Below are 26,401 nucleotides of genomic sequence, written 5' to 3'. Positions count from 1 at the left end.
TTGACGCCGTACAGGGTGATGATTTATATTATACCTGGCGCCATCCGGCGCTCGATGCTAGTAGCCTCAGAACCATTATGCTGACACTGCCTGCCGAATGGAATGTGGCCGGAGCGGGGTTTTAGTGTCAGCTAGAAACAAAAAACAAACAAGAGCAGTGTTGTTTTGGGAAAGCAAAAGTTTCCTTGGAATGGACCAAGTCCCCGGTTGGGACTCGACCTTTGGACGAAGTCCCAATAAAGCCTCTGGAGAATGGGTGACGCGCGTACATTTGTTGTGGGTCTGCTTATCGGATCACAAGTCATACACTACGATCATGGCGTTCAATCGATGGGGAATCATACTGCTGCACTGTGCTGTCACCATCTTCCTCTTGGGCGAATTCGTGGTGGCTCGGACAATTGTCGAGACGGATCGATCGATGTTCCATCGCTCGTTGGATGGTCTTCAACTGCACGGCAATCAGTTCGTACGGGGTGTACCGTGTGAGGCCGCCTGTGAACATTGTGGCTGTAAAGGAATATATCTGGGCGAAAAGTGTATCTGTTCCTGCGCCAACGACGACAAGGAGAGTAAGTAATCATAAGGACACTTTTAAAGCTAGGATCGTTTTATGACATCTCTATGTGCCATGCAGCAACAAATTGTCTGTCTGCAATACGGAAAAATGAGCTGAAAGCTGGAATTGACAACGACATTCTGATACTGACGCGTACCGGAGGCCGATTTGCACGTGACATACGGAAAGTGGCAGCACTGAGGGCTCGTATGGGTCGTGGAGCATCTGCAGCGTGGAACACGAAGCGAAATGAGTTTCGGCCGCGGATTGGAAAAGAAAGCAAATTAAATAAATATAATCAGTGATATGTTAAATGTTTTTTTGTTAATTTTATTTGTTTTAATTTTTTTTTAATTAAAGGTATATTGATGCGTTTTTATTATGTTTAAAATGAGTCAAATAATATTATTGTGCTAGTAAAAAAACAAGGGGCGGTCCGGTGGCCGAGGCGATAACGACACCGTTCTTCACAGGGCAGGATTGGAGTTCAAATCCCATCCAGACTGCCTTCCGTTTAGTAAGTAGGGCTGACTACTTTACTACGGGTAAATTTAAGTCATAGAAAGCCAGAAATGGCAGGCCGCGACCTTCTCGAGGTTGTAGTGCCTAGGAAGAAGAAAAAGTACTTAAAAAAAAAACTCTGTTGTATTCAACGCATAATTCATAATGAAAATTAATTATAAAAATTATTTGCTTTGTTCCAGAGCATGAATGCTTACCTTCGAAAAATAAAACAATAAAAAATAAGCTTTCTAATAAGCCGTGCTATTTTTTTTCCAGTGTAAGTATAGGTTGATATAAGTTTATATATCACAAGGCATAAAACGTGTGTGAAACAAAAACTGGACACTACTTCACATTCAACCAATCCATAAAATGATAAACTGGTTTAAACATGAGAGGAAATCTGTCCTGCCTATGTCCGTAGAAAGGGCTTGAACTTTACGATTTATTTTTTATTTATGTATTAAATGATTACAACGATTAGCTTATAAAAGAGCAAAAAGAGTGTGCTTTTGTCAAACCATCTTGAGATCATGATGGAAAATTGTTAATACAAGTCCTGAATGCTTCCGAAAGTCTTTAACAGCTGCCATTCGTGGTTAACCATTGATTCTACCACTTTATCAACCCTGTCGTGATAATCCCCCATCAATGCGTGACTTTCCACCCCACGTTGGAATGCTGCGTTCTGTCGCTACCAGTTTTATCCACAGTGTTTGTTTTTCTTGTACGCTCAAAACACAAGCTTTTCCGGCGAGCATTTTAGAAGCGCCACATTGTTTACCCATGCAGAACGCACACCCCGGGGTGGACACACACCACCAAGGGTCATGTACCGGCGAAATGCAGTGGTCAGCGCATGCCAGACGTCTAACGCTGACGCAGCTGAGCACAGGAGCCGGCGCCGGTTGTAACAACCGCTCCAAAAACATTGGGGCAAGGCCGAAGATGAGGTCTGCAGATGTGCAGTAATTGAATCCGGTGACGGTCCAACGGTCCGATTCTCGTTAAATACGGGCGGTCGGGCTTTCGGGCTTATCAGAACCGTACCATGAAGTTGGTCTTTTGGTGTCTTTTGGTGGGATGCCTGCTGCTGGCAGGGCCCAGTTGTCAGGGTGCCGCAGTGGGCGAGAGTACGGTGGTGGGTGAGTTTCTGGAGCTGAGCGAGCATGGTTCGTTCAGTCCGGAAGATCTTTGCCAGAGTCTTTGTGGGGAGTGCAGTTGCCGGGGGACGTTGGTGAGCGAGAGCTTGTGCCAGTGCAGCTGTGACTTTTCGCCCGATAGCGAAGGAGGTAAGCTTTGCAACTTCAAGACGCAAAAGAGGTTTTATATTAAATTGTTGGTTTATTTAGGAAAAAATTGCACCACACAAGTGCAGCGGCTATGCGAACAGATGGATGTCCAATGTGACTTCAACGGGCCGGAGGAAGACTACGTCCGAGAGCCACGGGGATGTCATTCGATGTCGTGCTACGAGAAACATCATGGGCATGATGCTGAGGGCTACGATGGCTATCATGACGGTGAAGGGTACGGGTATGATGATGAGGGCCATGGACACGGAGGAAAGCACCTGATATGCTGCAAGGACAAAAAGCACAAGGAGAAGAAACACAAGCACAAAAAGCACAAAAAGTTCCACGACAAGCACATGAAGTTCCACGTTGTGATTGTAAGTATGAGCTTTTCTTTCTACATCTCTTTGGGCCTGTTTTAACTTTTCTATTGGTTTCTTCGTTTTAGAAAGGAAAGATTCCCGAATCATCCTGTCACGGGGGTCACGAAGACGAAGGACACTACGGAGGTTACGAGGAGCATGAGGGATACCGTGCGGCAAGGCCCGATAAGCTCCCGATGAACCCTGCTCACGCACCGATGGATGTTTCCGTATGGACGAATCGTCAAAAGCTTGGCAAAAAGCATCCCATCCGGAAGCCTTTCCACCAGCAGCAACATCATCAGCCGCCTCCACCGCACTATGCACCTGCCTATCCTCCGCCGTACCCGTCAGAGCCTAGAGGGAAATCAGCTGAACCACCATCTTCGGGTCCAAGACCGGAGCCAATGCCAGAACCGATGCATGCTCCACAAGATGACCAACCACCAGCTCCCCCACAAAAACCTTCTGCACCTCAACCTCCACCACCACCACCACCACCACAACCAGAACCGGAATCGCCACCAGTGACGCCCTTCCCGGAACGTCCTTTAACTCCTCCACCGAATCTGTACGATGGAGCTCCGATTGGACCGAAGAAGCTTCCACAGGAACCTCCTAAGGCTCACAAATTTTCACCCCCTCCACCACCACCACCGTCATCCCACTTTTCACGACCATCCCCACCCATGATCACCGTGGATCCACCACCGAGACGCCACGAATCATCCCGAAGCTTCGCCAAACCGAGCAGCTACTCAAGCTGCCCGTTTGATAGCTACGATTTCAACTACTATCATCCTCCACCCAGCTATCATCTACCTCCACCACCACCACCACCACCACCATCATCCTACCGTTCGTACTCCTCCTCCTCGTACGACCCATCCTATCCCTCCAGTCACCCTCACCCTCACGCACAATACGAAAACTCGAAACACTATCCCGCTTACGATGAGCCTGTTGAGTATAGTACGTATGATGACAGTCGCGGCGATAGCCGGGAATACTACCCCGACGGGCACGGTGTGCATCCACTGTCGGACAACGAAATAGAGGACTGGCCCGAATATCCGCCTCGCTCACCGACTGACATTTTCATCTACAATCAGATCGTTTCGCGGCAGATTAAGGAGGCCGATACGGCCCGAAAGCACATGACACCCCCGTTCCAGCCAACACCGCGCCCTCTGCGCGATGAGTTTGAACCACCAACGGCCGAGGTTGGCCCGGTACTGTTCGAATCGTTCGGTCCGCCGGAAAAGAACTATGAGATGTATCCTGTACCAACACCGCTACCGGATGCATTTATTCCACCTGTGCCACCGCCTGCCATACCGGTCGAATTCCCGCAGGCCGAGAACGGACCGGTCCTGTTTGAGCAAAACTCGGAAGAAGCGCTCTATCCACAGCCGACACCACCGCCACACTATTTGCTGGCGAAGGAAACCGGTAGCATGAGCTCGTTCGGGTTCGAGGAGTTCCAGCCAACGCACTGGGAACCGTCCGCGCCGGCGGGGTATGGTCGAAGTGCTGCCGGGCAGAGTCACTATCGAGCAGCGTCTAGTCGTAGCAGTGCGCAGCATAGTAGGAGAAATTACTGAGAAGACTGGTTAGGTTAATATAATTAGTAATTGTTGAATGTTGTGTAAGCTTAAGACAATGATGAGGCGTAATATAAATAATTGTGAACAGAAACATATTTTTAATTGCTCTTAGTTTTAAATTTAATTTATGCCGCTGAAGTTGAATAACTGGGGCGTTCCGGTGGCCGAGGCGATAACGGAGTCGGTTTTCACACGGTAGGACCGGGGTTCAAATCCCATCCAGACCGCCTCCCCGTACGTAGAGCTGACTACTTTGCTTCGGGTAAAACCAAATCACAGAAAGCCATAAATGGGAGGCAGATAACTTTCAAGGTTATAGTGCCAAGGAAGAGGAAGGAGAAGAAGTTGAAAAACTTCAGTCACGTCTTTAGATACAGTTTGGGTGCATAGGATAGTGCAAATGTTTATTTGACGCATGGAAATGGATGGCCAAGCATCTAGACTATCTGAACGTAGGGGACTCTACAGGGCAATAACTAAAACTATCATGAGGACCTGGAGAGCAATGGCGGATTGGAATTTGGGTGCCCTTATCACTTCGATATTATTGACCGGGAGGAAGATCTTTGAGCGTTCGAGGCCCCTTATGAGCTCTAAGCTCCCAGCAGACGCTTAGTACTGTTAAACCCTCCTCTGCTCCAGAGGATTGAAGATAATTGATGGAAGACTATTCGGCAGGAGACAAATACTTACATAAGTCAAAGTCCACGGCCGCAATAACTTTTATGTTAAGATACGTTCATGGACACTGATAACAGGAGGAGTTCTCCACTCCATGCGAAACCTTGTATGGACATATCCATGGTGAAGTTCATGTCTAGCAAAAGAGAGGCCCGAAGAAAGATGAGAAGAGATCTCCAAGGGATATACGACTCTGAAACTTCAGAACTATGATGCTGAGCAAAACCAAGCCGTTAGCCTTGATGAACCAAGTCGTAATATAGTTTTCAACCGGTGACATGGTTTGATGAGCCGTGGAAGGTTTTGGATTGGCTTTGGAAGGAGATTGGAATATCATCAGCGCCAGGAAGAACCAAGCGATAAGTAGACGACGGTACTCGTCTTCTTCTTCTACCTTGGCACCACAACCTCGAGAGGTCTCGGCCTGCCATGTTTTTTGGCTTTCTGTGACTTGATTTTACCCCTAGCAAGGTAGTTACCCCTGCGTACGGGGAGGCGGTCTGGATGGGATTTGAACCCCGGTCCTGCCGTGTGAAGACGGGCGCCGTTATCGCCTCGGCCACCAGACCGGCCCGACGGTACTCTTACTTGAGATATTTTCCTAGGTGGCCTTCTGCATCAGGACACTGTATGATTTATTGTACCTGAGGCCTCCGCAGTAGCCTCCACAAAATCCGAATGTCCGAAAGTCGCTGTATTTATCTCAGTGAAAAACTCTCCCCTTTTTATACTAGTAAGTGATTTATTCATCAAAAAAGTACATTTAACATATTTTTTTACATTAAAAATAAAGTATTGTCGCTGCTGATCTTGCTCTTCTTCTGCCGATCCTTGCTCTCACTCTCTCGATCGCTTCCACGCGGAACGGAAACTACGCCTCCCGTATGCGGACACTTTTCGAACTCATTGCCAGCACCGGGAAGAGTCCTTGAAGCTGACGTCTTTCCGTTCCGTGCCGTGATGATGAGGAGCGATGGTGCGTCTCCGTTTCGCATTGTTTCATTCCTTGCTACTCCCTATGCAGCTTGCTTGTCCTGTATGGAGTCATCTTCTCATAAACAGAAAATGAGCTAAATCTGTTTTAGCTTAAACAGTTCCTGCTTTTCTTCCCCCGTTTCGTACGGTAAACATCGCTTCATCGCTGGTTTCCTTGTGCACGAGTGTTGTTCAGGTTTGTTGCTGTGTTTGTTTGATATGTGTTTGTTCTGTTCCTAAGTTTTTTTTGTTCTTGATTCTTCCCTAAATGTTTGCCGTTTGTTTGTTGTTTTATTGCTTGTTTTTTTTCGTTCTTTCTTCCGCTCTTTGTGTTGTTATTAAGGCGCTTTTTATCCTTCTTTCTTCCATTATCTCTGCTTTCTTTTTATCCTTCTCGTTCCCAATCACCTTTCCTGTTTCATTCATACTTTACCCCACCCCGTCGAGCGCTGACGTAGCTTTCGCTGGCTCCATGTTTTTTATTCTTCGTTATATACACTTAATTATCACAGTTTTTATACATCTATCAAAAAAAAACGACGACATTTACAGATATTACTGGTGTTTAAAAAAAAAACCAACAAAAAACAAGCAAACAAACATCGGAGGTGTCGTCAACTGTAACGGACTTGGTTTGAAACTATGTGCGTGAACATGGCTGGCCGATTGGGTGGCTCCCGCCTACTGGTTGGATGATGCACGACGTCTGTTCTTCAGCCGCGGTTCTGTGCTACCGTTTTAAGCTTTATCTCTTTTTTCATAAATAGCATCGCGTTTAAATGTTTAGAACAAGAGCAAAGTTAAGAGTTGAGGGGAGGGCCTCACAAACATACTCATCCGATCCCTTTGCCGGTTTGAAAGTCATTGACAGCCGCCAGACTAACCGCCAACCGGGGGCTTGTTGTTGTAGCAGAAAAGGAATTTAGTATAGGGTTTGATATAAATAAATGATGCACTTCTGGGCGTAGCTTCTCGCAAACTGTGATGGGCGAAGGATAAAAGAATTCATCGAGTGGTATTTTGTTTTAAGGAAAAGTTGTTGGACTTGCATCTGTTTAAATCTTCGCGCGAAAGTGCGTCAAGTGTAAAAAGGGACGTGTGGCATACGATATAGAATATATTTACAAGTTCAGTGGCTCCAAGGCGTCGCGAGTCACACTTTCTGCGCCATATTTCGTGTGACGATCAAGTAGAGCACACCGGGCAGTGTACGGGCAGTGTGGAGTATTTTGTTCTTCTTTTAAATCAATACGCTTAATCGAAACGGCAGTAAGATTGGACCACGGAAACACGGGAAACAGGACGCATGTAGATGACCGATTGCGGAATGGCTCACGATTGTCGCCTTGCGGAATACACTGGTACCGCTTTTTTCTAACCCACAGGAATGGGGCAACCCCCAAAGCAACCCCGACGACGCCGGGCTTCGTCTACTTGGCCGCCGGTGCTTGCGTGTGATGCTGACATCCTTCCACGTTTTCGGGCCAATCGCACACGTTCTCGTTCGGGTTGAAGACCAGGTTGGCCGGGCATGGCATGTGATGTTTGCGTTCGCCCTCGCACATGAAGTAGTGCGTACAGTCGGCCTTATCCGGATGGTAGCTAATGTGACCGTCCTCCTCGGCGCAGGTCACTTCGTTGGCTGGTGGGCGAGAAAAAAAAAACGTTGAGAAGATGTTAAGCCGGAGTTCGGAAGCTATCAGCACAGCAGTACTTACGATCCTTGGTCGTATAGGCACCACGTGGTCCATAGGACTCGTACGGGCCATCGTACTCCAGCTGCACCTTGTAGTCCTTCAGCTCGCTGGTCAGTACGTTCAGCAGTGGGTATTTGCCGCTTCCGCAGCGACCCGAGAAATCATCCATATCGATCGACCACACCATAATACCACCGAATCCTTCCTCCTTAAGCCATTCCATCTGCAACGAGAGAAATATCATGTAGCGCTCATGGTTGTGGCCTTCTTATTCCCCCCTTTCTGCTCCTCCTCCTTACCTTCGTCTTCAGCGATCGCTCATCATCGAAACCGACCCACTGATCCTTACGGTAAGCGAATGGCACCTGTTGCTCCGAATCCCACACGAGCGTCGTATTGTCCACACCGAGGAACGCACAAATTTCGTAGTAACTCAGAAAACCGGCCTCGTTGGTGAACTTGCCGGGCAAACCACCACCGGACGCCGGTGCACCGATGTCGAACTGCGTCTGGTTGACGAGCGTAAACGAGCGACCGTACGTGGGCATACCGATCAGCAGCTTTTCCTTCGGTGCACCCTGCTTCACCCATTCGCGCGCACTATAGTCCACGGTGAGCTTCTTCTGATAGTTGGAGGCTGAGTCTAGCGGGAACAGGGGCGAGTTGTGTCCAACCTGCCGTTCCCACTGTCCGTGGAAGTCGTACGTCATGACGTTGATGAAGTCAAGATATTTGGAGATCTCCGGTACGTCGTATCCAGCGGCGATCGCTTCGAAGGATGCAGGGACGGCAGCAGTCAGCAGCAGACGGGGTTGTCCCGATGTCTTCGCCTCACCTTCGAACGCAACACGCAGCTCACGGAGCAGATCAACGTAAGCTTTGCGATCGTCCGCACCACGCGGATACTCCCAGTCGACATCGAGCCCGTTGAACTGGTACTCGCGCAGGAACTCGATCGCTTCGTACACGAACTGGTTCATGCGGAACACGTTGGAGGTGAGCTCTTTGAAGGGGGTAGAACCGAACGCCCAGCCACCGATGGCGAGCAGGATCTGGAGGTCGGGGTTCTTCTCGCGCAGTGCGATCACCTCATCGTACATGTCCGGGTCGTTCTCGTTCGCTTCCGTTAGCTTGTGGTCCTTGAGTGTGGCAAACGCGTACACGATGTGGGTGCAGAGGGTCGCGTCAACGTCCTTCGGTTCGAACTTTCCGGCACCGGGGCGCTTCACTGACCAGCTCGTCAAGTAGCAGAACACTTGGGCTGGTCGTGCTGTGTGGGTGAAGAGGCAGAAATAAGTAATTGAAGAATTGCGCCTTGAAGCTGGAGAGGATACTTACAGTTTTTCTCCACCGTGGCAAGTCCCTGCTTGATGATCTTCTTCTGTGGCTTCTGGACCTTTGCGAGTACCTCCGCGACGGAGATCTTGATCGGAGCGGGCTTTTCGACTTCCTATAATTTGGATTTGGATTAGTAAAGTTGAGGAATTCCAGCCAAGCTGTGTTGTAGACGGCATACCTTCTCCACAATGGTAGCAGCCACCGAGGACCAGTCGACATCCTTCGCCTCCTTTCCACGGCTTACACCGCGCAGTTCCTCACGCATGGCACCGATCAGCGGATACTTGACGTTTCCACCGCACACCGTACCGGAGAAGTCATCCATATCGACCGTCCACACCATAGCACCACCGAATCCGTTCGTCTTGATCCAGTTCATCTTGTTGCGGATCGCGCGCTCATCATCGAAACCAACCCACTGATCACCGTCCACCATGTACGGCACCTTCATCTCATCGTCCCAAATGTACACTGCACCGTTCAGCAGCATCTCGCAGATTTCGTAGTACGCCAGGAAGCCGGACTCCTTCGTGTACTCGCCAGCCTTACCACCGCCGCTCGCAGGAGAGTTGACCTTGTACCGTTCCGTGTTGGACAGTGTGAACGATCGTCCGTACGTTGGCATACCGATGACCAGCTTCTCCTTAGGGGCACCCAACTTTACCCACAGATTGGCGGCATAGTCTACCGACAGTTGCTTGCGCCACTCACTATCCGACGACGGTGCGTACAGTGGAGCATTGTGTCCCGTTTCGCGTTCCCACTTTCCGTGGAAATCGTACGCCATCAGGTTGATGAAGTCTAGGTAACTAGCGACAGCCGGAACATCATATCCACCGCGAACGTTATCCGGACCCACAGGGACGGCCGCCGTCAGGAGCAGCCGTGGCTGACGGATTTCTTGCGATTCGGCATCAAACGCTTCCTTCAGTTCCTTGAGCAGCAGCACAAAGTTCTTCTTATCGTCACCACCCTTCGGATACTCCCAATCCATATCGAGCCCGTCGAAACCACGCTGGCGCAGGAACGGGATGGCCGAGTAGATGAACGTTTGGCGAGCGTAACGGGTGGCCGACATTTCCTTGAACTTTTGCGTACCGAACGACCAGCCGCCGATGGCGAGCAGCACCTTCAGCTTGGGGTTTGCCTTCTTCAGCGTCATCATGCGCTCGTACAGGCCCGTCTTGCCGTCCTTCGTCTCGTCGTTGCTTTCGAACGAGCTGAGCTTGCCCTTCTTCAGCCAACCGAAGGCGAAGATGATGTGGGTGCAAAGGTCGGCCGGGATGTCCTCCGGGACAAACTTACCGAGCTTGGTACGGTACTGCGACCAGTTGGTGTAGTAGCAGACGATCTGTTTGGCGGAGAAAAGCGATGGAAGGTAAGGATTTCGTTCCTAAGATCAGTAAAGCAGGGCATCCGCTCTTACCTTGTAGCCATCACTGTCGAGCTGTGCCTTCTTGGAAATAAGCGCAGAAGTAGCAGCGCCAGCTACGACGGCAGTACCGGCCGCACCGGCCGCCACAGAGCCACGCGTTTTCGTGCGCACGCGGAATCGATTTGTAGCCGAGGCGGGCGCCTGATCCGATCGATCCTGTGCCTTTTTCGTGGGGATTTGATTATCTTCTGGCTTGGCTACGGATGACTTTAGGTTGGTGGGTCGCCTTATTCTTCGCTTTGCTGCAATCAAACATTAGATGGCAAAGGGATGGATAAATGTATGGTTTGACATTCCTAATTGCCATTAGCACTTGTGGCTATAAAGTCAGTGTAAAGATCGCGTCATTAGCGCTACTCAGGTCAAGAGTATCTATTTAAGTGTTAAATGCCATTAGACACCGGCATACTTACTTTGCGCACTGTCTGTCGCTTGGGAGAAGATCGCAATGAGGATGCATAGCACTATCGCTATTCTTAGTATCCGAGGCGTTAACTGGAAGTGGACAGAAGAGAAAGAAAATGGCCGACATTTAGTAAACCGTGGTGCACGTTATGGATATATGGGTAATGATAGTTTGTCGAAACGTTTCACACAACACAAACCACAGTTCATGGTGAAATCACTCAGCACCTTGTTCGTTCGCAGGCGTGTATGTTTAGATGTCGACATTTGTGTTAGGCAAAACCCGAAGACGGGTGATAGCAAACATTCCTCACTAAAAGAGAATGAAGAGCTCAGTTACCGAAGGCTATTAAGAAGGGAAAAGACGAACACACGGTGCGTTGAGGTAATGCTTTAGTTTCTATTGTTTGCCATTAAATCCAGATTCTCAGCCCAGATTCCGAAGCATCCGAAGGACCGATACGAACTTAATCGCCGTTATCTAATCACCAGCGGGGTGGATCTGTATGGGGTTGTCTTGCTTCGTCCGTTAGATAATCACCGTTCAAGTTCATCTGCGAAATCTGGCCCATTTGGATGAGAGCAAGTAGAAGATCGTGCCCAGCTATGCTTCAACTGTGCTGAGCAGTGGTACGGAGCGCACCTGAGGTACTTCTTACTCGATCTTCGAGTGCATTGGAATGGGTTGAAACAATCGGTTCACCCTGTTCTCTATAGCCAAGCTCGCGAAGGTAAGGCATCACGACGCTGATGTTGCAAATGATGCCGCCTCTACACAAGGCAGTGGCAGTGAGGGCGCTAATGGTGCGGCAGATAATTGGGTCGAGTTGATTAATAGATTCGGGGTGGGTAGCAGTCGGTAGGGGTGATTATGATTGCGATCGTGCTCACGATAAGATGCGCGATGCGATGCAAGGGATGCAGATGATCCATACGTGTTGATTCGAGGCTGCCGTGCAATGCATGGTGATGAATTTTATGAGAGGTAGTTTTCAAAGCGAAAACCCATCCTTCTTGTAACGCTCGCTCTCGCTTGGTTTGATGCCGTCTCCCTAATCCGTTTGGCCTTTTGTCAAACGCCGAGAATGTTTGAAAAAGTCATCAAATGCCACCGTAAAATGTCGAGGTGGTAATAAACGTAGCTAAGCGCGTTACTGTGCTGCGTATATCTCGCTCTACCTCTCTGCTAGCACTGTTGCAACTTGTCAATGTGTTTGACCCCAACAGTTTTGGGATTTTGTGGACAAAAAGTTAGGTGTCAAACTTTTGATAGATATCCATTTTTTTACATCTCAAGCATACCCAAAGAGGACTTTCTCTCTAGCTGACTGTGGTTGGCTTGGATCTCGTGCTCAGATTCACTCTCCGGTTCAGCTCCAGCAAGTAGACCCTCAATCGGTTTGTACTTGACCGCAATTGGCCTACCCAACAACTCATAAACGGCATTCAGCGTCACTCGACTCGACCGACTGGATAGATTCGTAAGGCAGTAGTAGCCCACAGCTGGGTACATCAAGGCAGCATAAAATATCGTCTACAGCTGGCCAAATTCTTCATCGGAACATCTGTGCGCTGGTCGAGTAAGTTCAGAACGAGAACAAACTCTTGCCATCTGCACGTGGCTTCTCGATCATTCATTTAGAAGCTCTACAAATCTTCAAAGAGTGCAGCTGCAGATGGGGAAAAATGCTCCAATCGGACATCAGTAAAACTCGGCATAAAAACTGGCCGAAAAAAAAACCTATTTTCGGACAACGGATTGCATAAGTGATACGGTGTTACATTCGCAGACTTACACGAGCGACGAACGGCACACTGCGGCACTGACGTCGTCGAGCGCGAGACCATGGCGACCGTTGGGAGATTATGTAGCGTGGCCATTTCAGGTTTGCTGGCAAAATGATAGCCCCTTCTTCTTTTCATTCTCTTTATTTCTTACTTGTGTGGTAGTGGCGTGTGGCTCAAGCAGATCGCCAAACTGTCCAATTCACGTACCAATCATTACGACTGCGGTGCCATATTATCACACAATGCACAGGCTGAGCGATGGTGAGGATTAGGGGCTTTCAAGTTGAGGAGCTTAAGTGACGTTTTGGTTTGGTAAAGTAAGGTTTAGAACCAGATCGGTTAGTGATTTGTTAATGGTAATGCAATGCAAACACTCACAAACAAAGGGACTTAATTTAGTGAAAGGCTGATCGCGAATGCTAAGCGCGAATGTATTGGTTTGATTGTTGTGTATCTGTCGTTTGGGTAATTACCTAAATGGGAGGTTTGTTCAATCAACTTGTCAACAAGTTGCTTGCTAGTGTATCAAAGAGATTTGTTCTGGAGTTGTGTAAAATTAGCTCAAGGATACTTTTCCTCTCGAAATGTGAATAAAATATAGAAGAGAAGAACGGTCTTTCTAGCTATACACTGTTGATATTCTGAACATCTGATCTCAGAAGTTAAAAACTATAATTTTTTGCTATAAAATATTAGTGTGTTGAAAGTTTTTTCAAATATTTCATAAATTTTTTGAATATACTTACGATTTGATGACAATCAAAATAACTCAACTGTCTTTAATTTATATAAAAGCATTATCACTATTATGCTATGGTTTGTATAACTGAGTATACTTAGATTAATTTGAATACAGAGCTTGCTATAAAATCTTATACGCGTTTAACTTTTTTATAGCAATATGTGCCAAAACTAAACAAAGTTTTCTTTAAGTTATCAGTATTTTGCAATAATCTAATTATTCATTACAAATATTCAATTTGCTGCACAAAAAAAATATGTCCAAATTTGCCTACAGATAAACACCACCTTGCACGGCACCTACGGTCCTCTGGCAAGGTCTCTTCTCGTGCATAAGCATAAGCAACCATCTGCCAAAGAGACCCCGCTTTACGCAATAGACATTTCAGCAAGCTCATTAGCATATGACACTCTGGTCTGCCATTGCGTGTTGATCATTCTCTCACGACTCACGCCAGCGTTTCGACCATCATTATCGATGCCAGTTATCAGGCACGGGCAGCTACATTCCCAGCATTGCTTGAGCGAAAACACTCTGCAACGGAACGGTGCATTCCCAGCACGGTTGGAAAAGTGAAATCACTCCGCCGAGGGTTTATTCGCCGGTGGTCGAGGGAACCGACGCAACATCCAGACGGGTCGGCACCAGCATGGTGGCGCCACTGGGAGGAAGTGTCTCTAATGGAACTGCTACCGGTGTACGGATGTAGAGGGATGCACCAGGCCAGGGTGTAGCATCTCGGTGCGGACCACCAGCAGGGCTAATGGTTTTACGTGACGACCCTAAACATAGAAGCGCACCTGGTTGTTGGACACCTTTTAAATGGAAGCTGGATGGGTTGGCTGTTTGTGGTTTCGAGGAAATGGGGTGCCCTAGCGTTACGTGGTCATAAATCATTGTTTCAAGATATTTTAATATTTATTAACCATTAGCTGCTGGAGGCAGCGGGCGTACACAGTCGTGGGAAGGATGGGGTTGGACCGTAAAAGGTAGTGGCAGTAGTTGGCGTTATCTCCCCATTTGGAAAGGTGTCAAAGCAGAACGAAACATGTTTGGTGTTGGAATGGTTGTTTTTTTCTTCAAAAGGGCTTCCCACAACCCAACCCATTGCCTGTGACTTAACAGCAGGTGAAAGTTACACCGCAGGCCCTATCGCCACGTGGCTCGCGAGACGACGAAACCAAATGCACTGACCTACCACAACTGTACAGCGCGTGCGCACCACAGCGATTATGTTACACGGCTACGGAACAAAGGGAAAACAGTCACCGCTCGAGAACCATGTGTTTAATTTCCCAGCCAACTGTCACAACTGTCATCCCGTGTGCAGTGAAGCGAAAACAAACGCTTCCTTTCACCAGGAGCTCAACACTGGGCGGAGGTTACTTGGATCCGTAGCAAGCCACGTGGTACGGAAAGTTCGGGGTGGGTGGGGTTGAGTTTGTTTGGCGCCCGTTTTTCCTTATCAACAAACCCCTCATTAGCATGCCAAAACCCTTTGAACTTGCCCGGGTCGGGCCGGTTGTGACGATGTGGGCGAGACTGACAGCTCAATTAACTTTTCCATCAGAGGGACTTCTGCTCAATCAAGCGTAAAATTGTGATTTTCCATGTATCGGGAGCGCAGAAGATAGTAGCAGGCGGGATAGCTCACACACCGCAAAGGATAGCTAAGGATGTGTGTGTGTTTGCCTATCGCCGTTGCTAGGACTCCACTGTGCAGTCATGCGTGGTGGAAAACCGACAGCAACCGTGATGCTCCTGGTATCGGCCGGACTTCGGTAGGAAACATTGGGACATGCTTTACAGGCTCGTAGAATCAATTCAAAGGACGTCCTTCCTTATATACTCTTGAATGAGTTAGGCACGAAAACAAAACAAAAAATCCTCTAATTGGACTGATTTTGGGACTTCAATGTTCACTGAGGCAGAAAACTGGAGACACCATGGCCGGGCGAGCATGCCATTTAGGAAGTCGCTCGAAGGGATAACGTTTACATCAGAATATCCCCCCATCTGTTCTCCGAAAAAAAAAACGAATAAACTCTAGGACGAATAGCATACTTTATGGCGCGTACATGACGCCGGCTCTACTGCAACCTGCCCAACGGTGGCCCCACGGTATGACATCCTGGTACGGTGAAAATCAAATTATTCACGGTTCGTTGCATCTGATCGTGCCGTAGCCCTTTCGAATCGGTCCGAGACCCCGTGGCCGTGGTTGCGATGTCCGGGTGGCGATGTCCGGGTTCGGGCGAGCCAATTCGTACCGGGCGAGTGGTCGTGTTCCCAAAGACAAAGCCTGCGGACCAATTTCTCCCATCGCGTTGTTATCACGTTCATGTTTTCTCGCACTTTCTCTAGCGCTACTGATGTGTCTGTGTGTCGGTTAGGGGCACACAATTCATGCGCATGCGTGTGCCAACCGAATGACAAGTGCCGCTTCCCCAGACGCCGTCAGGTGTGAACGACCGTGATTCGGTTGTGCACTGGAATGGAGCGTAATTCTGGGCCCATTCTTCAAGCTCGCTGAGCAGGAAGATTTCGATGCCTGGCCCCGGGGTGAAAATGCGGGAACTAATTCTAGTCGGCAAATTATACTCCGCGAGCACTAATTCGATGGCCCTTCGGAGAGTTCGGTGCAATCAAGCGTGAAAGATAGAATTTTCCGATGCTAGGAAAACATGCGGCGGTGCAGGTGACATCCAGCCATTTTCCCCCCGGTCTGGTTGACTGCGCTCGAGGGTCTCCAGTGTTCGGTCATGCGTAAAAGATGCAAAACAAATCTCCAACACCACCGATAACCTTTGTTGGTGTGGTAGAATAAAATAATTGCTTTTACTATCATCTGTCTGGTTTTGCTTCAGTGGAAAATCGTTTTACCTACTATTTTCCACGCTGATGTGGCGTAATTTGGGAACTTTCCATGGGAAATTGCTCACTCAAGCGTGAAAAAGAGAATTTTCCTGTCCAAGGAGTGCAGGTAAAGTTGGAGGACTCTCCTATCTGTGATAACGCCAGTGGAAAGACTCCATGTTCACTCATGCGTATGAAGAGCTGAAATCAGCTGATTTATGTGTATGTTTTTGCCGGGTATGAAGTAAAATCATATGATAAAATCAATAAACTTTGTTTATGCACTGCATAAACTGCAAAAAAAATCCAAAAATAAAGAATTTTGGAGCCTTGGCCAAAGCACCTAAGTTGAGATTTTATGCCCTCTGATCCCATTACAATATTGATGGGAAAGAATTTTTTAATTGCTGTTTTAATATCTCAAAGACCCTGTGATTCTTAAAGAACAGCACCTTATTCTTGGCGCCAACAAAGTACCGCAGTTAATGGTAGTCCATCCCATTCTCCAGCTCCATCGTAATGATCTGTCCCAAAAATCTCTTGTTTCTTCACAGTTTCCATTAGTCGGCTGTAAGCAGTGATTGAGCTGTAAAATAGATCCACTGTTTGAAACAAAGCTGTGTGAAGGTCACGGACCGCCGGTACGCGCCTGTTGCCGCGAGTAGTGATTGTGATGGAGCATAGAAATAAAATAGCACCAAAAGGAGAGGAAAAACATAAAACACGACCGTAAGGTGTCAATAGCTACGAGCTGGTCTGCTTTTAGAAGGGCATCTCGCACGGTCGGTCGCCCATCGCAGGCCGCAGAACGCATGCGCACGGCTTCACTTCCTGTCGCTGGCCCATACGGTTCGGCTGAATGGCATTGTCTAATGAAGCGGAACATTGGAACTTTGGCTCGAGCAGGGTCGCATGGGAGAGTATGGTTTCGTGTCCACACCAGAACCGGAGCCAAATAAAACAAAACATCTAACGCTTGGCGGCCCCTTATGCTGAATGCCGCAATCCGATAATCGTTTGACCATCTGCTCAGTGATGCGAAAAATGTGATTCCTGGTGTACTAGGCGTCCAGACAACTGGGGTGACTGTTTTCCACCGGGGGGATATTTTCCATTGAGACTTCCCTGTTTAGTCATGCGTAAAAGGGACCTTTAACCCGGTGGAAAACTCACCCTGAAGTATGCGGAAATGTATGAATAACACACTCGAGTGTCTGTGTAAGTGTTCATCGTCAGATATGAGACGCGTGGCATGATGTGGATAACCACCGATAAGGATGTGTTTGTGCGCACGAGCTCATTGGAGCATGAATTATGATTTCGTTTCACCAGGCAAACAGGCAACACAGGAGGTCCAGCTGTCTATAAGAGGGCTGATGAAGAGCATTAAACTCTAGTTATTCCTTTTGAAAGAAAATTCTACGAAAACAGCTCTTAAAGGATAGGGCTTCCTAGCATTAAATCGTTCAGTCAACCATCAGAAGCAATTCGTTTTATTTTCTTTCCCCAGTAAAAGGCTTTTTCCTGTTGCCCACTGGAAGTGTTGGTTTGAATTTCCACAGCTTAAAGAAACACTCTAATTGATCGAAATGCAATGAACGTGTTGCAAATTGGAAATTTAATTGCAGGATTACTGACGAAGTTTGACACCTTTCGCAAGCATAAAGTTCCTGAAGTTTGGTCGGTGGAATGCTTCCTCATTCCAAGGTATTTTTCATGTGCGTGTTTTGATAGGTGTTATTGAGCAAACACGCAAAGTTGAGTAATCGTGCTGGAACATTGTTGCACCTCATATCGTTTAGCTGGCAAATTGCTGTGTAATGAGGCGTACAGTAATGGATGAATGTGTTTATCACTACGTACGGATTTGAAATGTAAGAAGAAAGAAAATCCACCTTAAAAACAGCTTCATTCCAAACACTCCCTAAGGGAACGGACATCCAACTGATTGAATTTCTAGCTCACCTTATGCTGCGGCCTTTGCGACCACACACACACACACACACCATCCGCCAGCAGATTGGATTGTACTTGACATTGCATTTCTCAGTCACCTCAGGGCTACCACTCGCCGGTGTAGCACAGATCAAATAACGACGGTTTGCTCTAGCGAATCAAGAATGTTCTCGATGTTTGCTCAGCTGTAGAATAAGCTCTAGCTGGTGATGCCTGATACACCAACGCCTCACGGACAATCTCAATAGTGAGAATCTTGATCTTGAAGTTGAAGTTGAGGTGGATAAATCAGAGCAATATGAAGGGAACAGCTAGTGTACTTACACTCTCAGCCCTATTCCTCGTGGTGAGCTTTATTTTTCCTTCTTAAATCGTGATAAGTCTTCAACTTTAACGCAATAGGAATTAATGTGATTATTTCCTCTCCCCAGGCACACGGTGCTCCGGCGGATCCGGACCCAACACCAGTTTCGAAAGCGATCGCCCTCATCCATCATCTCTCCTATCTGATCGACTATCTGGTGCAGTACGTGCTAGGGAGTGAAAATGATCGCAAAACGCCTCAGGAAGCGGTAGACTACTATCGGACAGCTCTGGAGGAGGGAAAAGCTGCTCCAACGGGACAGGACTCCAGTGGGCTGAAGCCGGACAATGCACGCGCACGTCAGGAAACGGAAATTATACACAAAATGATGAAGGTTTAGGGCCTGCCGGCGGCTGTTAGCCCATGCATGAAGGTCCATCATGATCGGAAAGAAATTAGTGATCATCGAACTGCACACTGCGGTGTTGTTTGCAATTTCTGTCGAAAGACTCGATGACGAAAAAGCAAAAGCGTCTCTACAGCCCCAGTCACACGTGCATGAGCGAGCATTAAAAGGGGACAGTGCGTGGATGACACCGTTCGCGAGCTATGGGCAGTGTGGTGGAAAATTTTAATAACCCAAAACCCCGATAGATCACCGGGAGATTCGGTGTGTTCGGGCCGTTGCCCAATCCTTGACATCGTTGAACGAACGACAGTGTGACATCGACGATGAAATCGATCGGCTCGAAACGTTGGTGGAGAAGCTTCATTAGTATGCCCAACCGGTCATTATGGATTGGACTACCAACTGCTGAAACACGGGCACAGATTCAACAGTTCGGCTGAGGTATTCCGGTTGTGTTGGTGTGTCCAAGCGTTGGCCGCTATTAGAAACGGATCGGAGAGCCAATCCGTCCGGACAGTATGATCCGGTATGAGCTTTTTGAAAGCTAACCTCACTCAACTCGAGCGGCACACCTTTCCCCGTCCTGCAGCGGTCCTGCCAAGAACGTTGCTGGGTGTGGACAGGGTGAGGCCGGAGTTTGAGCCTTTTTTTCGGCAGTCTCCAGGTAGCTGTTTAAAATTAATTGCAAGCAGTCTCGCCGGTTGCAATGTGAACGGTTGATTTTTTTTTGGGGGGAAACTTCTTACAATTTAAGGAACAAGAACAATACGAGAGACAATTTGGTCTGTCGGTGTGTTTTGCAGAGTCGGTTTTATTTTCTCTCTCTCCTCTGTAGTTGCCGTGTGCCTCCACCCAAATCACCCGCCAGCAAAAAGCAACAAAAAGCCCGTGGAGAGGGTGGGTTCGGTTCACGTCATTCTGCTTTCGATCCGGGCCTGCCAAGGTGATCCAGTTCCCGCTCATGCGATCGATTCGTGCGCGTTTCCAAGCCAAAACCATTCTTACCTTCAATCGGAGGATAGAGACGGCTGGAGGCTAGAGGTGTGTGTGTTTCTGTGTGTGTGGCTGTGGGGCGAGTGCTCAGTGCTTTGTGCTTGGCCACCCGGGCCACCATTTTTTTTCTGTAGCGCATTTGCCACGCTTAGCATTGCGCACTTGCACACTGGACAACTTTTACGCTTTTGTTCTCCTGTCCAGATTTCACCCATGTACTTCTCCCTCCCTAACCTTCCTCCCCACCACCCCAACATGTGGTGGAGTTGCATGAAAAAAAGCATTCACTTTGGACTTGCCAACAGGTCTTTACAGGCGCCTGACATATAAGCACGGCCAACACTGGCTGACTCGCTGGCTGGCTTGATTGCGTAGATCTCCCACCTTAGCTAGGCTGCAACTAGCAGCCACTTTTTATCGTGTGCAATGGTTCTGTTCCTTTCCTGCCACCACGTTCCAGGGAACGACCTTTCGCAGGTCCACAGCACAAGGTCTTCCGCCCTGTACCGAAATAATCGGCACAGGCCGAGCCAGGGTTCGACATTTCACATTTGTGCGTCAAACAGAACGGAAATGGTAAAGCAGGTAGCGTTCGCTAAAACCCGCCCAAGAACATGCCCGCTCTGGGCGCAAAGCTTTTGCCAGGAAGTTGAAAGAGCAGCAAACAAGCGTTCTGAAGCATAAATTAAACGTCGTGTGGGCTTCCGCTCTTTGGCTGAATGTCACGCTACCGTGAAGCAGATTTCGAGGCATTATCCGTCTGTCAGATTGTCCCAACGGGAGACGGGACCTTTCCAGTTGCATTTACCAACAAAAGACCTTTAAGCGAAGAACGAAAACATCGTTGGAAAACACTAAGTCCACCACTGTTGTTACTTTGCCGCCGTACTGTCAGCGGCTGTCGCGATGACAGTTAGTAAACATCAATTACTTGCTCACGGGCGTCAAATGTCAATAACCCGACCCATTGTTTATCTCGCAAACGCTCGTTCTCATCACGAAACTGTGGTCGTTACGCGAGTTTTTAAAAGCTCTAATCGGTTGACCTTCGGCGGGATGGATCATGCGTGTTTGTTTGGCTTTTACCAGCACTATAATTTGATTTCAAAACACAAAACCCACACGGTGGGTACACATGTTGACAGGTGGTGTTGATGGTTTGGGGATGAAGGTAAGCTCTTTGAATGCTTTGAAAGTGATGGATGAGAAATTAAAATTGTCAAAGCGCTTGATTGCTTGATTGTCGTTTTAATTGCTTCAAGGCTGTCATACGTTGCTTTAGGGAGTTCATTATGATTACAGGATTCGTTGGAAGATGTAGGGGAATAGGCACAGTTTTGGGGGCTCAGGCTGATCGATTTAAGACCATGTGATGAATACCCAAGAAGACATTGGGTTTTCCTCGATTTCTCGTCTATTTTGAAGAGGCAAATGATCGTGGATTGAACAGAAAACTTCACTTACATGTCGTTTGAGGCTCTCACTTCACAAATTCCACATGAAGCAGTAACGCAATCTTACAAAGCTACCGCCGACACTGTTTTGACTATGAAACGCTGGATTGTCCAAGTGTCGTCGCAGACGCGCTCCACGCGCTTAATTTTGTCTGTGTCCAGTTTGGGCACACCGTGGAACAGACCGTGAAAACCGGTCGCTCTGTCATATGATTAAGTATTCATTGACCTCCTCCAGGGTAGCAGAAGAAGGAGGGCCTAAATGGTGAGCTTTTCGCTGCCGCCTATGCCGTTAACCGTCAGCTGAGGACGGTTCTTCAGACGGTATCCTCAGCCGATATCGCGTTCTGCCCGACGGCGGAGAAACGCCGTCGACGGATTTCTGATGACTTTTACTGCAGCGCCCTTGAAGCACCACCGATTTGTGGCAGCTCGTGCTCACATTAGCATCCGATTGATCTTTCAACGAGCGACCGCTTTTTGTGGTGAACCATGAAGAAAGAGTTGTGTTTTGAAGTCTTGAAGAGAGTGAAGTCAAAATAAAGAACAAATTTTGCCTCGAGTACACTTTATAATGCTTTAGAGACTTCAGTTCATTCCACCCGAACCGTTTCACTTTCATTCTTTAAAGTCTTTATTACATCCTCCCAAATACAGTTATTACTTCATCGCTTGGGACCGTGGTGGGCAGGAGAATGAAAAATTGGCATAAAACTGCTCGCTCTCGTTTAATGCCTCATCATCACCGATGATCGATCACGAATTCCAGCCTCTTCATGTGCGCACGCAATCCATCGATCGTTCCCGGTCGGTTCGCAAAAGGAAACAGAAATATCGATGCCATAATGCTGATGGATTTTCACCATCCCCAGCATATGTGATCGTCCGCGTCCCGCTGCCGGGAAGCCGGCCAGCCCAAAACGCACACACAGCAATCCCAAAAATGGCCACGGTTCGTTGTCGGTTACGTTACCGGTTGCGTTACACCGCGTCCCCGGTCGCTGATCCTCCAGTACGCCCTCACACCAAACCGACGGTACCACTTTCTTCCTGTCGCGCGATACTATTAATTACAGCGGCTGGGAGTGAAAAGCGAACGACACCATCCAAAACATGATCTTCACCCGAGCGCGCGCGCGGCACACGAAAGCAAGCTGCCTGACAGGTTCGTCACTTATTACATCGTTACCGTTGAAGTCTCTGCGCCGAAAATGATGGGTCTTTTGGGGGTGGAGAAGCGGTGCAAGTCACGGGCAAAGTGGGGTGGAGATCGGCATCCTGAACGAAAGCAACGCATCAGGAGACGCTTCAACGCGCGACGTCGTCTGAAAGAACTTCTCGCACAAGCAAGTGACGAACCGCGAACCGTACGCGATCGAGCTTTCGAGGTACTGGTCGTGGCTCGTTAAGGGTTTAGCAAAACTGACAACGAAAACTGAAGGCCCCTGTTTAGCACACAGGGGAACCGTGCGTGACGAAGCCCGGTTTTGTTTTTCTCCCTCTTCCTCCTTGTCCGACGGCGGGATGTGGGCATGAGGTAAGCGATTACTTCGCCGCACTGATGGAAGATGAAAGCGAAAGTGAATTACGACGACCGGTTGTCTGCGGTTGTGTTCCAGCCAGGTCCTACGAGCGGAACAACCTACGAGCGCGGCGCGAATACCTTCGACTCGGATACCCCTTTTTCGGAAAAAGGGCCACACGATGACGGAACGGAACTTGATCTTGGGAGAGGAATGGAAGATGATGATGGTGATGCTGCTTCCTTTTGAACTAGCATTTGCACAAACTTCACAGGAAGGTTTGGTGAGCACACCACACACACAAAGATGAAGAAGGGAACGCAAGATACAATGAACCGGAAGTGTGCCCATCCAGTCCGGGTGAGCAATTGTGGCAGCCGTGAGAACGCTAAAAGGGTGAAAAATGCACCTTCACCAATAACTTTTGACCTTTTTGCGCAGTATGCTGAAGGAGAGTTCGATCTCCACCGTGCACCGTCTCTTTATCGCTAATGATGGAGGTACCGTGCATTTACATAGTTTTGTGCCTGAACGAAACCTTTGCCCCCGGAGAAGATTACAATGATGGCGAAGTTGTGCATTTGCTGTTGATGCTTGGAACTGAAGGTTTTTAGGCATCCTGATTGGAGAAGGTTAGAGAAAGATTCTCACCTTAACGAGTTGTACGTAATTGAATTGAGGCTTAATTTTCTCGTTCAGGCGTTTATCTGACGTTTAAATGAGGTGTGGAAAATGGACGTGAAGCTGAGATCGCTAGTCAATTTCATGGGCATTTTCACTAATGGCGTATTTAAGGCTTTTGCAATGCTGAGTGAAAAATTGCTTAAGACATCTCATTGATTTAGTTAAACAGCATAATGGAAAATTGGAGGCATGGAATCCGAATTCTCTAATTCATGATAAAAGCTATAACAGTGTGTAGTGTATGTTTGTTCCTTGCTATATCTTGAAAAGTACAATATTTTACACCAGGTGACACATGTGTTAAGACTTAAGAAACACTGACAGAAAAACGGCTCTTAGATGAATTTTCATTAAATTTCTTAAATATATTAAACCTTCAAAAGGTAGCAATTTGACGAATTATATGCTGAAGGTTCCGGTCTTCACACGGCAGGACCGAGGATCAATTCCCATCCAGACCACCTCCCCAGACGAAGGTCCGATTACTGTAATACGGGTAAAATTAAGTCACAGAAAGACAGAGATGGCAGAACGAGACCTCTCGAGGTTGAAGTGCCTAGGAAGTAGAAGAAGATCAAGAGACTAGAGCTTTGCTGATTTTGTCCATAAAAAGTCCCACTGTGAACTCTGCACTTTGGACTGAAATAGGAACCAGCACGATTTTCAAGTTATCGAGACTCTAATTTTAGATTAGATGTCTGTTAATCATATTTTATCGTGCAAAATCAAATCAACCGCCACAACAAACTAGTTTATTGTTCACGCTCATGCTTGTTTTCATGTGTCTCTCTCTGAAAACAATAAAGTTACGCAAAACAGAAATACTTCCTCGAGGAGTTGTGTTTGCTAATACTACATTTCTATCGAGTGATCGCAACCCACCAGGACCATAAAACCTAACCAGCTTGACGCAATAAAGTATTTGCAGAAAAGTGTTGATCGCGCTGAGCAACTCCACTCCATGGAGAGGACTCACACCGCGTGCCATTACTTTCCTACGTACCAACAATAAATTATTGTCGACCGATAGTTACACTTTCTTGGAACAGGCGTCCCCACGTCGTTTTGTTTGGTGGACACGATTCTGATTTAATTTCGTTCGACAGCGAGCGGGCGCACACACAAAGAGCGAGAGAGCTACTGGGCCACTACCACTGGACCAAATGTGCCGTTGTGTCATGGTGAATTGTCGTCGCTTGGTAACCACGGCTCACAGTGGCCCGATACACCTGCACAACGAACGATCGGACAGAAGGGGGGGAAACAACAACCGGACCCCGTTCGAACTCTGGCCGGTCGTTGGACTATGTTTGGGAAAGTTAATTATGCACTCGAACGTCGTCGTCGTGGATGTCGCTGCGTTTGCGCGGCTTTCATTTCGGCTCAAGTCAATCAGATGGCAGCCGGCAGGGACACGGGGACACCGACCTTCTGCCCCCACTCCCTCCTGCTTCGTTGTGGCTGCTTTTTACCTCCTCTTATTCCGATGTGCGACTAACGAGTAGCGAAATATTCACACGTTCGCAACGAACGGCTGGTCGGAAAAGCGTTAGAGCGGTAGGTGCGTGTCTCGATGGAATAGCGCCAGCCGGTATGAAGAACTGCTCAGTTTCAATGACATCGATTTCTCGATCATTTTCAAACCTCAAACAGGGGGACGATCGATTCGCAACGGTCGCTCGCAACATACCAGCCGCAATGACCTCTGCTGCACCACGTTTCGATCATGTGTCCTCGGAGTGCCAATTATCCATCAGAATTACCAAGCGGACGAAGTGTGAATAGTGGACGAGCGGCCGGCTAACCCCAACATCATGGGTGGGTGGATCGGCTGACAGATTTGCGGGAAAAATTGTCACCTCGGAAAAAGGAAATCGAAAGTGACACAACACGGCGTGAGCAGCAGCAACTTCCGTTGACTTCCACAAGCGATAATTGTAACCTGCGAACAGTCAACGACGAGTGAAGACGACGAGTGCGAACCATCTTGTCATACGGTTTTTTCGTTCACCTTACTTGCGTTTGCGCGTTCCGCCCGCTGTCACACCGAGTGCGACTTATGTAACGTAAAATTGTCGCGTGACAGTGGACAGGACGGGCACCGAAACGGTGTGTTCGAGGTGATGCGAATTGTGACCTGTGCAGTGGAAATGATTAACGAGCAACGAGGGGCACGAATCGAGACACTCCTCTTTTCGGTAATGGATCAAAAGGTTTCAAGTAATGGCCAGCTGGCCAGACAATCGTTGGCGGTGGGAAAATCGTTGTCCATTCTGGTGGTTTGATGGACAGTTTTCGGTGCTTGCTCGCTGCTTTTGTTTACAAACATCCGGCATCTCACACCTGTTGGTAGTGGGGTTTGTTTTTGAAAGTTTTATTAATTGTTTTCAAAAGGATTTCTTATCGAAGGAGAAGGATTTCCAGTTCGTTATTAATGATCAGGAAGGGTTTTGCTGGTCTTTTGTACCTGTTAAGCCATTCATTGTCTTACTAAGAGCACCAAATAGAGATCAAAATGGATTCATCTACTGAATGATCTATTCACACAATTCGAACCCGATACTGTCTTCCTGATCCTCAGAATGATCGTTAAGCGTTGGCAAATGGGTTTTCAACTTCCATATCTGATCCCGAACAAGACAACGATCTGCTCAGCGCTCAGATTCAGTGAGTGAGAGGTTTTGAAACGCGCTTTCCGCCAACAATGGAATCGACCACAGTATATTGCAAACTATTAACGCCACTCCTACAACTGCTACAGCTTGTCGGCAACGGGTTCGTCGCACCCAATATCGCCTCTACCAGACAAGCGTTTAAGTCTCCCGATGTGCGTA

At 47.9% G+C, this 26,401-nt stretch overlaps 4 protein-coding genes across 5 annotated transcripts in view; 3 read left to right on the top strand and 1 right to left on the bottom strand.

Moving 5' to 3' along the window:
* Positions 1-76: 76 nt before the first annotated feature.
* On the top strand, positions 77-888 carry LOC118512679. The gene is made up of 2 exons (XM_036057462.1): positions 77-572; positions 638-888. The coding sequence occupies exons 1-2, from the start codon at positions 98-100 to the stop codon at positions 862-864; spliced, it is 702 nt and encodes a 233-aa protein (XP_035913355.1). The 5' UTR covers positions 77-97; the 3' UTR covers positions 865-888.
* Positions 889-2,340: 1,452 nt separating this feature from the next.
* LOC118514606 (extensin-like) lies at positions 2,341-4,324 on the top strand. Its single transcript, XM_036061602.1, has 2 exons — positions 2,341-2,735; positions 2,807-4,324. The coding sequence occupies exons 1-2, from the start codon at positions 2,457-2,459 to the stop codon at positions 4,322-4,324; spliced, it is 1,797 nt and encodes a 598-aa protein (XP_035917495.1). The 5' UTR covers positions 2,341-2,456.
* A 1,406-nt stretch (positions 4,325-5,730) lies between these two features.
* LOC118512678 (probable chitinase 10) overlaps positions 5,731-26,401 on the bottom strand; it is a 32,938-nt gene continuing 12,267 nt past the window's right edge. Inside the window, exons 3-9 of one of the 2 annotated variants that reach the window (XM_036057460.1) lie at positions 10,867-10,948; positions 10,445-10,695; positions 9,197-10,369; positions 9,019-9,130; positions 7,980-8,950; positions 7,702-7,903; positions 5,731-7,625 (exon numbers count right to left, since the gene is read on the bottom strand). In XM_036057460.1, the coding sequence (XP_035913353.1) occupies positions 7,414-7,625; positions 7,702-7,903; positions 7,980-8,950; positions 9,019-9,130; positions 9,197-10,369; positions 10,445-10,695; positions 10,867-10,948 (3,003 nt within the window). In that variant the 3' untranslated portion in view covers positions 5,731-7,413. The remainder of the gene's footprint in view (positions 7,626-7,701; positions 7,904-7,979; positions 8,951-9,018; positions 9,131-9,196; positions 10,370-10,444; positions 10,696-10,866; positions 10,949-26,401) is intronic. The other variant, XM_036057461.1, reaches the window with a different exon arrangement.
* On the top strand, positions 18,404-18,979 carry LOC118512684. Its single transcript, XM_036057467.1, has 2 exons — positions 18,404-18,546; positions 18,632-18,979. Exons 1-2 carry the CDS (start codon positions 18,499-18,501, stop codon positions 18,902-18,904), a joined length of 321 nt encoding a protein of 106 aa, XP_035913360.1. The 5' UTR covers positions 18,404-18,498; the 3' UTR covers positions 18,905-18,979.

The sequence above is a fragment of the Anopheles stephensi genome, chromosome 3 (assembly GCF_013141755.1).
Source record: "Anopheles stephensi strain Indian chromosome 3, UCI_ANSTEP_V1.0, whole genome shotgun sequence".
Classification (NCBI taxonomy): Eukaryota; Metazoa; Arthropoda; class Insecta; order Diptera; family Culicidae; genus Anopheles; species Anopheles stephensi.
This window is presented reverse-complemented; position numbering and strand designations above follow the sequence as displayed.